Raw genomic sequence first — 12,762 nt, forward strand, 5'->3', positions numbered from 1 at the left:
AAATGCTGAACAGAAATGAAGAAGTTCTTTGGGTTCATACAACAGTCAATTAAAGGTTTGCCACAATGGTCCGCAAGCATGTAAAGGCCAAAGCTACTGTGTGCTGTTTTGAATGACTAACCTTTATTTCATGCAGCTTGTGAATAAGGGGTGGGGGAAGAAAATCGAATGCGTCGTTTTTTTTTTTAAAATCAATTATTTTCCGTAGAATCTTTTTTTTTTTTTTGTGTGCCAATGATTCACCTAAATATTTTCTGTTTAAACAGTATCGCCGACTACATCATGTCCGTTTTCTGACCAAATTCAGAAAATGTTATGTACTTTTTTACAAATTAAATAATAACAGACACAGAAATGTGATGTGCATTCTTTTTAGAAAACAATTATTAAACAATTATTGTTTTTTTTTTTTTTTTAGAAATGTCTCATGATATATTGTGTCTATAAGTGTATTATTCAACTTTTGTTTTTGTTAAAGAAGTCAAAGAAAATCTCAATACTATTGAATCGCAATAAATGAAAATCACAATACAAATTAAATCGGCCCCCATGTATCGTGAAAGAATCGAATCGGGACAAAAGCATATCGTCCTATTGTGAATGTACAGTATGCGTTCTCTCTCTTCTTCTCATACATTTCCTCATCATTTTAGGCAAGGCACTGTAATTAAATCCCTAAAAGGCTACATAAAAATGCACGAATAATGACTAATGTCCATTGGATTTTAATTTAATACAAATACACTTGACTCATCCTGTGCTACCTATTGCATAATTTGACAAAACACTTCTCCCCCTGTTTTATTTATACGTTTTATTTCAGCCCCTCAAATTGAGTCTACTCTAATTGGCATAAAACTGTTTTGATGTGAAACCAGCTGTGGGATCTTTGTATCTCTTTGCTTCCTCGTTATTGTTGTTTGCCGTCTTGCTTCTTTCACTCTGGCTCTGCTTTTCATCTCTGTCACTGCCTCAGAGTTTTTTTGTCACTTACTCACACACACACACACACACACACACACACACACACACACATGCATGTACACACACACACACACACACACACACACACACACACACACACACACACACACTCACTCACTTACACACGTATTGTTTTTTTTTTTCACAGTCACACCAGCCGTTGCTTGTCCATCATAAAAAGTACTGCTATGTATGTGCGTGTATGACAGTCTAGGCAAATCAAAAAAATTCAGAGAGAGGAGAGAACAGTGAGAAAGCGAATTTGAGCAGAGAAGTGTGTGTGTGTGTGTGTGTGTGTGTGTGTGTGTGTGTGTGTGTGTGTGTGTGTGTGTGTGTCGTTGAGCTGATACATGGCAGGCGTACAGTGAGGACCAGCTTAGAACAGCGCTACCGTATGGAACCTGTCGGCCTGCTGGGCCGGTGATGGATCTCTCCCACACTGCAACATGAAGTGTGTGTGTGTGTGTGCTTACATCTGTGCCAAGTGTGTTTTTGTCTGATGTGTAAAGTGTGTGTGTGTGTGTGTGTGTGTGTGTGTGTGTGTGTGTGTGTGTGTGTGTGGGGGGGGGGGGGAGGGGCCTGTCTGTCGGCAGTCCTGACATGTTCATTTGAATGAGTAATTATTGCCTGCTCTGTTGCAGGGCCAAGACATGCCACTCTGTGCATTTGGGTGGAACTAGAATGGGAAGAGAAATAAACCTGTGCGTGTGTCCTTTGTGTTAGCAGACAATACAAAGGTGATTTTTAACAACCAAAAACTGCATGAATTATGGAATGGTGAGTAGTGGACACCAGAGCCACTGCTGAACGCAGATCACAGCTAGACTTACTGCTTGTGTGTGTGTGTGTATATATATATATGTGTGTGTGCGTGTATATATATGTGTGTGTGTGTGTGTATATACACATATATATATATATTATAGGGCTGAGCGACATGGAGAAAATCAAATATCACGATATTCTTGACCAAATACCTTGATGTCGATATTGTAGGATTGACATATATATGTGGAGTTGTTTTTTAATTAGTCATTTAACTCAAATTTGAGTGTAATAAATGCAGCAAAGAAAAAAAACAACAACCTGGGTATCCAAACAATCCCCTTTCCAGTTCTGTAGGTGATATATAATACATATCCTATATCATGCTGTAAACTTTACATATATTATTATTGTTAGCTATGGATAAAACTCTTATCATGATGCATCTGAAAAGAACAGATAGCCTAACACATCATCACACAGTCAACATGGTCCCATTATTATGTGTTATTTTGTGTCTCTGGTCAGTAGCCGAAACGAGCTGGCTAACCGGAACCGCTAGCATGCTAGCTTGTTCTCAATGGAAAAGCACTGCTACAACAGAAGTTCACCATAATCTAGCAAAGAACTACTTACATGTGCTCCCTGGTTTAGAAGAAGTCTCCCTGCTAATCCTGCCTTGTAACTGACCGAAGTAGGAGAAACAGCCTTTCTTTTACTGTCTATGGAGCTAGCTGACATGATCTACATCTGAGCTACTGAGCATGTGCAAGTGCAATCCAAGATAGTACAGAAGAAGAAGAAAAGAGGTCTCACTCTGTAGCTAAAACAGAGACCTGAACACGGGGTGAAAAGAGGAGCTGCAGCAGTGAGAGAGAGCTGTGCAGCACAACAAAAATATGGTGTTTTTTGAAAATTAAACCATGTAAACCTATTCTGGTACAACCTTAAAATATAATTATGAACCTGAAAATGAGCATAATATGGGCGCATTAAACATTTAGTCTAAACTGCCATGGCCATCTCAGAAGGACAACGGGATAATTAATAAATAAGTCATACGTACATGTACATTTACTAATACACATAATTAAACACAACGTAGGGATACAACCTTTAAAGTTTTGAACTTTTGTGTCTATTTGTCAAACTAAGGGAGAATAAGAAAAAAATAAACTTACTGAAGCTCAAATCTCAAAGTAGAGATATGATCAGGCCCAAAATATCAGGCCCAGCCCTACATGTAACCCACTGTAAAATCAGTCACAATCATAACCTCTTATTTGGCATTAGTTCCCAACTCTGCGTCATCAGAGGTGGAAACATTCAACATATCCAGTCAAACATACTGTTGGTTTTTCTGTCAATTCATCACACAGTCAGCATATAGGGAGTACATATACTGTGTGTGTGTGTGTGTGTGTGTGTGTGTGTGTGTATATATATATATATATATATATATATGATCTGTTCTTCAAGACGAACACAAACAGACTTTTCTACAGTTCCATGGTGCATTGACTGACTCACTATTAGAGGTAATTAGTGATCACTTGGCCAGATTGTGTTTTGTACCTTTGTTTCCTGTATAGAGAAGTCAGAGATGGCATAAATAGATGAAGAGGACTGATTGAGATGGCCAAGGCGCAGATCTCAGCTCAGATTCAGTGCCTTTCATACTTCCTTACAGCCTTCGGCTCTCACTCGTGTTCTTCTTACAGATACAGACAGCAGGAATTCATTTACCAGCTCTTCTTCCTTTTTTTTCTTTTCTTTCTAAACTGGGCCTAGCATAGTTATCCTGAGCTGTAACCGTAATCATGCCACTGCCATTAATTGGGCTGTAATTGCTGAGGCTCTCAGCACCTGGACGATGCTTAATTGTGTGCACTGTGCTGGCACAATGACCCATAATTTTTGGTTCATTTTTTCCCCTAATTCTTTTCCTCTCATTCCATCTGTATTGGTCTCTGACACCTCTATCAGCCTCTCTTTCTCTTCAGTGTGTGTGCGTGTGTGCCTTGAGTTGTTACAGTTTTAACCAACTGGTCAATTGCTATCTTCACTTTTAGTTCACTCCAGTTGCCTTTGTTTTCCAGTTGCTCAAAAGCAGAAATGTACAGCTCCTCAGTGTGGTGTTTCCATGTAATTATTATAAACATAATACATTTGAAGGATTCTTTGCCCTTCTGTCACTCTTCACAATTTACTGTTTCCATGCTGTAAGGCATTCTGTACTTTATTGAGCTTCATTTAACCTTCATCGGAGTGCTGCAGGAAATTATTACCGTTGTTATCATTAATCTGCTGGTTATGTCTTGCTGTTTATCAGTTAATAGTTTGGTCTATAAAATATCAGAAAAGCATAAAATATGTACATCAGTTTTCCAGCGCACAACTGCTGTACTGTAGACATCTAAGTTACTTGTTTTGTCCAAACAAAAGTCATAACCTAAATACGTTCACTACTTGCAAGCAGCAGATCCTCACATTATGAGAAGCAGGAAACTCATACTGTCTGGCGTCTGTAGCCAAGCTAGCAGCATTGAAATAGCTCAACAACTATGAGATGGATTGCCATGAAGTTTAGTAAAGTCATTAACCCTTGTGTTATCTTCCCGTCGACCACGCAACTTAGTTTTTTCTGGGTCAAAATTTTAAATAAAAACTTTTTTTCCCAGCCTTTTGTTTTGTCACCCTTTTGAGGTTTTTGTCAATATTTTTGAAAAGATTTTTTTTCAAATGCTATGAAATTAAATAAAACACCCAAATTCAATAAAAGTAGTGAACTGATCATTTATTTTACCTGTGAAGAGTAATGGTTGTATGGAACCATCCACGTTAGTTTCTTTGACAATTTGGTGGAAAGAAACCCAAATTTCTGATATGGAAACTTTTAAAAAATGGGTCAAATTTTGCCCCGAGCACAACAGGAGGGTAAATACTTCCCAGAGGATGAATGCTACGGACTTTGTTGATCTCCTTAAATTCCATAGTGCCATCATCATCCAACATCTGCAAAACTACAAACATTCCCAGCAGTCCTAGCTGTATTTTTTGTTTGTTTAGTTCTGATTAGCTAATGATGGCATGCTAACATGCTCAAATAAGACGGTGAACGTGGTAAACATTATGCCTGCCTATCACGATGTTTTCATTGTCACTGTGAGCATGTTCGCATGCTAACATTAGCATTTAACTCAAAGCACAGCCTTAGAGTCACTAGCATTTTTTATTTATTTTATTTTTCGAGATTGCGATGAGAGATTGATATGTTTGTTTCGGACTAATCAAACAAGACACATGGCAAATTAATTCCCCTCGCGTCCAGTCCTATGCTAAGCTAGGCTAACCACCTTGTGGCTCCAGCCCTATACTTTAATAACAGACATGAAATTGAAAGAATTTTTCTCATCCAACTCTCAGAAAGAAAGCAAGAAGTGTATTTCCCATAATGTTGAACTGTTTCTTCTAACTTGAACTGTGAAATTTCCCTTATAACTTTTCCCGTTTGAACTTTTTTTTGTTTTCATTCAGAACACAAGACAAAATAAAAGTTTACTTGCAAAATGTAATGTGCAAAATAGTAATTTTCTCACTTACATTGTTTATGTGATCGTTATGAGCCGAAAATTGCGATTAAAATTCGCACAGCCTTAACGTCAGTTTTCTCTAGTATTGTGAGTGAGTGCTGTGCTTGTTCTGGTCTGGTTTGTTTAGAGTACTCTGGACCAGCTCCACAACCAGTTCCTGCTGATTTTGGAGTCCCTGACCGAGTTTTGGGACGTCCTGGACGAGATTGACAGTAAGACCTGGATCCTGGAGCCGGAAAAAGCCAGCCTGTCCGACACCATGAGGCGGATCGCCATCGGTACTGTATTACTGTATGAAAGAAGATCTCAGCAAAGTCAAGTCCAGACAGTTTATATGTTAATGGACTGTGCTGTATTTATATAGCGCTTTTCTAGTCTTAACGACTACTCCCAGTGCTTTAACATAGTACAGGAACTATTCACATTCATACACTGTGGCCGAGGCTGCCATACAAGGTGCCACCTTCTCATCAGATAAACATTCACACGCATTCACACACAGCGCGATGTCTTGCGCTTCGACGTGGGACTGCAGGGTAGGGCTGCACAATTAATCGCAATTTTATTGAAATTGCAAAATGAACTAGTCCAAATCGCAGGGGGGCGTTATATTTGTTAAAGGCAAAATATGCGTCAAACTATTCTAAAATAAAGTATTGTGGTGCTGCAGAGACGTCCCGGCCTACAAATCATAAAAAAAAGAAAAAATATCTTTGTTTGGTACAGATCCTTGCAAAAAAATCACACTTCAATCTTTATATATATATTTTTTTTTTTTTTTTCTTTCAATGAGAATAATGATACAAAAATGACCATTCCCTCCAATATTGTGAATCATATTGCAATATCAGTCAAAATAATCGCAATTATTTTCCTCATATCGTGCAGCCCTACTGCAGGGCCAGGGATCGGACCGCCAACCTTCCGATTGGTAGGCGACCGCTCTACCACCCGAGCCACACGTATACCACAGTATCACAAACTGCACAGTCTCTCACTGCACCACACAGGTCGATGTATCGATCATGCAACTGATAGAGAAACTAGAGCTGGGCGATATTGAGAAAAATCAAATAGAATAATATTTTGACCAAATGCCTCGATACCGATATTACGACGTTATTGTAGCTTATTGGTTATTGGTGCTTTCACAAAATACTTACACAGATAGATTTTTTGGATAAATATTCATCAGTACCATCATGGATATAATGACTAAATGGGTAAAATAATAGAACAGTCTGGTAAGTTCAGAAAAATGACATCACTTGCTATATTACGATATTACGACATCCAAAATCTAAGATCTAATCTTGTATCACAATATTGATATAATATCAATATATTGCCCAGCCCTAACAAAAAACAAGAATCAATCCGAATGAACAAAAAAGTAAATTGTGTGTGTGTGTGTGTGTGTGTGTGTGTGTGTGTGCGTGCGTGCGTGCGTGCGTGCGTGCGCGCGCAGGAAACAACGTATCCATCAAAGTGGAGGTGGATCCCAGACACCCTAAGATGCTGCCAGAGTGCTGCCTGCTGGGAGCCGAGCATGGTGGGTAGGAAACCCCAGAGACATGGCAACACTTGAAAGTGCGTTTTCAGGCAATGCAAGAGCACACAAAGTGTATCTGCACTATACACACCCCCAAACTGACACACTGTATTAGAGCATGTGAAATCTTCTCCTTGTTAAAATAATAACCTTTCACCTCGAGGCCATGAGGTTTGTAAATAAGTAGTTACTTTAGGTTCTTCTAGGACTTTCAGGAGACACACTGAGATGACAGTCATCAAAGTCACCGATGCAACTTGATTTAAAGCCTCTGAACACCCACACAGGTGTTTTCAGTTCTCCTGGCTGATTAGACTCTGCTCAGGTCAAAGGTGGGGAAGGTGGGTAGATGGGAATTTATTACTTGGCAAATTTCATCTACCAATAAGAATGATAAAGGAGTCATGTGTCCCGCCCTAACAGGTGCAACAGAGCTAACTGGAGGCTCAGGAAGATGTCAGTTAATCAGTCTAAAACACAGCCACAGAGTCCCGGGAAGAGGTCTTATCAGCCAGAATAACTGAGATTAGAGCCCGACCGATAAAGGATTTTTAATGCCCATACCCATACAAATATTTGATGATTTAAAAATCCGATATTCCGATATATCGGCTGATATATATTAAAAAAAAAAAAAATTATTATTAGTTGTTTGTAGTTATTTCCATTCAGTCCATTTTTATTTAATTTTTTTAATATTCATTTATCAGAATAATTTGTCATTATAATTTGTAAATTATATAGTTTGGAAAATGCCTAATATCGGCCGATATATCGGTCTGACTCTATCTGAGATCACCCGTGTGGGTGTTCAGGGCCTTTAAAGGCCGGGTTGGTAGCTATTTTCAATGTACACTTTTTTTATACTGTATATTGTTTGAAATGGTCTTTACACCCCGACAGCTATAAATAACTTATGGGCTCTGAAAAAGGAGCGAAGAAGATGTCATCTGCAGCTGCCATAAACATGTGAAAATGCCCACCAATCACTGCCTCGCCGTCGGCTTGGAAAGAACCAATGGAATGCCTCCCTACCCCGCTGCGCGTACTCTACCCCTCCCGCGTACGAGCCAGAGCTCCATGTACGTCGTCAATGCACTGCAAATCTACCGGAGAATGGGGAGAAAACTCAATGTTTGGGGAGGGGGGTACTTTCAAATCTTGCTAGCTTTTCAACATTACCAACCATGCCTTTAACTGACAAACGGACAATAAGCAGGAGAATGGTAACAGCAGAAAGTGGTTCAAACACTTCACCTCATGAAATAGCTGGCACTGGAAGCTTAGTGACATACAGTAAGGACTACCTACACACCCTAATCAAAAACATTTATTTATATTAACCTAGCATCTGTTTTTGTCTCAGGGATACTGCCCTTTGCTGCTTTAGCTTTGATTGATTCCCTGTTTTTTTTTATTAGGAATAAATTAGTTCATAAAAAAATGTATGAACTTATGTAAATATGTATACCGCAGATACGTCTGATTAGCGCAGCATCTACCAGCAAGCACTTCTTCACAGTGCTGTTTGAAACACAGGCTAATATTTGAAGATGACTGCGATGAACATTACTTTCTCTGAATTATGTCTGACTAAAGGCCTTTATACACTGTAGGCTTGACGAATAAAAGACACAAAAATGTAAAATGCTTTCCTGTGAATATGCACACAGTTACGCAGTCTAGGACTTTTATAGTGAAAGGTAAGAACAGAACGAGTTGATCTTGTATGTGATGCCTTTTGTCATGATTAAAAGAAGTGAAGGGGGAACAAAATTGGGATTTTAAAAGTGATGGGGACCCTTTCTCTGTGGAGTTTACGCTCTTGCTATCAAGACAGTTTGTAATTGGTAAATGGTGCAAATTTCCAAATTTAAGTTGACCCAAAATTGAACTCTATGCAAAAGCACCAACAAATCTCCCCAGATTGCAGCAATTCCATTGAAATGAATTGATTTCTATCAGAAATGTTGTCATCCGATATGTTGGCGTGACTGAGCATGCATCCAGGGTTATTTAACCCAATCGATTAATACTTCTTTGATTATTACTGTAGTCTATATAAAATGTCAGTGGTATAAAAATGTCAGAAAATACTGAGAATTTTTTCCCCAGAGCACAAAGTGACCTGATCTTCAAACTCCTTGTTTTATCCAACGAAATCCCCCAAAATATTCCATTTACATTGGTCAGCAACAGAAAAGGTAGAAGCAGAAAATCCTTAGATTTGAGAAGCTAAAACATACACACATTTGCCATTTTTTCTTAGATAAATTATTTATTTATATATTAAAAACAAATAGATGAATTGCTTCATCACTAATGTCCCGAGGCTCTTCATAAGACCATATCACTGCCATCCAAATGTCTGTTTTCACATAAATCTGCCAGCTGAGGATCAACCCAGGCAATAAAGTACAGTGTGCCCACTATTATTCACATCAGATCAGCGAGAAGCCATCAGGCGTGAATAAAAACAAAAAAAGAAGGAATAGCTCTGCTTTTTTAGTGATGTCCAAGTCTCGACTCCAACCAGGCGGGTTGAACGTTGCCTATTGTCTGTTGTCATTTCAGAATGGCAAGTTTTCATTCTGCGAGCACGGGGCTTCAGCTTTCCATTTAAGTCCCCGTCAATTGTCGGCCATTGTTTCTGTAAATCCAAGGTCATGCGACTCCTAGCCTGTTGCCTAGCAATGCAACTTAAAAAAAAAAAAAAAAAAAAAAAGATATTAAACACATACACACTTCCGCCACCAAGACGGGAGGCAGGCGCTGACCCTCAAATGCGACGGGTCGCGCAGAAATATTGCTTTTTGCATGTAGGAATAACAAACAAAATGAAAGTGATGAGTGCTGCGTGGAGACAAAGCTCCCCTGTGGAACAGAAGGAAGCAGCCATGGTTCATTCTGACAGCGGTGAACCAACGGGGGGTTGGCTTGTCAAATAAGAGACAGCGTTTGAGGCTATGCAGAGTGTGTGTTTTTTTTCTTTTTTCAAATTATTCTGAGGGCTGATGTAAAGTAATAATGCATCTGCAGGTGCTTGAAATCCAATTCAAGGCTTTTAGGAGTAGTACAGTTTACAGCCAACAACCAATAATTCCATTTTTTTTTGTGTGTGTGTTGTTGCAGTGGTGACTCCGCTGAGGAATAAGCTGAACGCCAACATGCACTTGTGGTAAGGTGTTCTCTGCATCACCAAGCTTTTACCTCGGCCTTTTGGACTGTGAGATAATACCGTCTAATCATTGACTGACTTTCAGCAGAGTCACATCATGATCAAAATATCATATTCTCCCTCATTTCCGGCCGGATGTCAGTTACCTTCCGCTTCTCTTGTGTTGGGATTTTCACCTAGTAGAGGTGTGAATCTTCACTCATCTCCCGAATCGATTACGATTATCATGTCAGCGATTCAATTCAATATCTCGATGCATCACGATGCGTCAAATACATACACGTTTTATTAAAGCCATGTAGGATATTTAATTCATAGCTTTTCAAGCTTCAAAAACCAAACATTCTGTAGTGCTCTAATGCTAAATAAATTGGTTACATAAAACTATACAGCACTGAGCACATGGCACTTCCTGAATGTGCAAAACATAACCAAATATGTAAACAGAAATGTTGTTAGGCCTACATTAAATTGTAAACAGAAATAATCGATTATGATCCGGCCGATTATCGATGCAGCATCGTCCATGTCCACGATTCGATGCATCATTTGATTAATTTCAACACCTCTACTAGCTAGACTGTCTGTCCAATCAGAGTTGTGTACTACTAAAACAACTTTTGAACGTACACTAGGGCTGTCAACGAATATTCTAAATTCGAATATATATTCGAATAGTTTTTTAAAAAAGAATTTTGAGGGGCTGTCTGGCTGTCTGCTTTGCTAGCGCGCCTGAAAGCCGTTACATACTGGACGCAGCCCAGCTGGCGCATACAAATGTGACATCATGAGATTGCCGTGACTATTTATACCTGCGCTGGTGGTCGCGACACTAGCTGCAGTCTTCTCCTGAACAGCGGTGGCGCTAATGAGCAAATGCTACCGACGCTGCCCTTTCTACGGACTAGAAGAAGAAGAAAAAGGTAAACAACGGCAGAACTGGCAGCAGTGTTGCCGTCAATGCTTCGATGTGATTTGCTGACCTACTTCATCGGATCGAGCCTTTCATTCACCATAAAAGAACTCCTCTTAACCCAGTAAGTTTACAGGAGAGACCTGCAGTCACTCTGAGAGTCCTGGCATCCGGTTGTTGGCAAACTCGTTCAGGCCTCCTGTTTCCGCTTTGTCGTGCGCCGCTTAAAAAAAAAAGAGCCGTGCGCGACCTCGGCTCGGCCGGATATTGCATCATTTTGACGTCACCATGTCGCGCGCCACCTTGGATGCATGCGCAACCAGACGTTCGAATTGTTCGAACATTCAGTGTTATTTTAGAGGGAATATTCAAACGTCATTTTTGAGCAATTTTGACAGCCCTAACGTACACATGTTCCACCAAAACAAGTTCCTTCCAGAGGCTATTTTGCAGAGGCATCATGGCTCCATCTGGCACTTAGCACCGCCCAAGACGATTGTGATTGGTTTAAAGAAATGCCAAAAAACCAGAGCACTAGCCAGACCCTTCTCTGCAGCGCCGTGGAGGAAGGTCTGGCATTGCCAAGACCACAGACTGCATGACACGATCAAATGCGGAAAATGCTAACCATAGGCCCTGCTCAAATTAATCTCAAAGGATCCACATTGCCATAAAAAAAAACACAGAAAACAGATTAAGATTCTTCTTCATTCACCTCATATTACTGCCATGTGGTCTTGAAATAAAATCTTGAGTCCTCTTTATCTGAGACCGAGACGAGAGCGAGTAAAAATACGGGTCAGCCCTATGGTCCCACATTTCTAAGATTTTTCTTAAAATTAGGCCCTATGTTCCCAATATGGTTCCCATATTTCTTGTGTTCCTACATTTCCCTGCAATTTAAACCCTATCCTCCCACCATATTTTTTTAGAGTTAGAGGGATAAAAACTGATAAAAATGTATGAAAAAGGAAATGTGGGAACATAAGTACCAATTTTGGAGAAAAAAAAACTTAGAAATGTGGGAACATAGGGCTGTGGGAACATAGGCACGCTCCCAAAAATACGCTCGATTCCGAGACGAGACCTTTTAAAAAGGATTCTGGAGACCGGTCTCGAGTACTACGCCACTGGTAGATCCATTCATTGTCGATTTTGGTCTTTTCGAGTGATCTGTCGACTTTGAGCATATCGTCCAATCCTATTCTTTTCACCATTTTACAATCACTCGGATTATCACCCTGAAAAAAAACACACAGTTCCACTTAATTTTAAGGTAAAGTACATGTTTAAAATCTCAGAGGTTTCAACATTTGCCTCCTCGCATCACAAATCATCCTCCATCACTGTTCCGTTTGAAGCAGCAGAAATGCTGTTTTTTTTTTTATTTAAATATTTTTTTTTTCGAACCAATGGTGAAAGTGTCCTAATCATCCTCCAGTGTCTTGGCAGGCTCATTTGCATGTGCTTAATTAGTGTGTGAAGAAGCTGTCTGTGGTCTGCTGGCAGGAACCCGGACTGCAGCGTCTTGCACAACCTCCGGGATGTTTTGGAGATCGAATTCCCGTCACCTGCCACCCACGAAAAATCTGTACGTGACACAGTTGCCCCCCTTTCCATTTCAAACATGTCCATTCCCACCACTGTTACCTCAAGGAGCTGTGTTGTGTTTGTGTGTGTGTGTGTGTGTGTGTTTACATCTATGCATGCATACTCCTGTTTGTGCGTCTCTTTGAGCTTCGAGTTATAAGGGGGCGGACATACGCTATCGCCTATT

At 39.9% G+C, this 12,762-nt stretch overlaps 1 protein-coding gene across 1 annotated transcript in view; it reads left to right on the forward strand.

Annotated features, from left to right (window-relative positions):
- Window positions 1-12,762, forward strand: part of fancl (FA complementation group L) — a 40,094-nt gene that overhangs the window by 23,503 nt on the left and 3,829 nt on the right. The window contains exons 8-11 of the mRNA XM_028603134.1: window positions 5,470-5,620; window positions 6,811-6,894; window positions 10,027-10,072; window positions 12,495-12,576. Of these exons, the coding sequence (XP_028458935.1) occupies window positions 5,470-5,620; window positions 6,811-6,894; window positions 10,027-10,072; window positions 12,495-12,576 (363 nt within the window). The remainder of the gene's footprint in view (window positions 1-5,469; window positions 5,621-6,810; window positions 6,895-10,026; window positions 10,073-12,494; window positions 12,577-12,762) is intronic.

The sequence above is a fragment of the Perca flavescens genome, chromosome 17 (assembly GCF_004354835.1).
Source record: "Perca flavescens isolate YP-PL-M2 chromosome 17, PFLA_1.0, whole genome shotgun sequence".
Taxonomy (NCBI): Eukaryota; Metazoa; Chordata; class Actinopteri; order Perciformes; family Percidae; genus Perca; species Perca flavescens.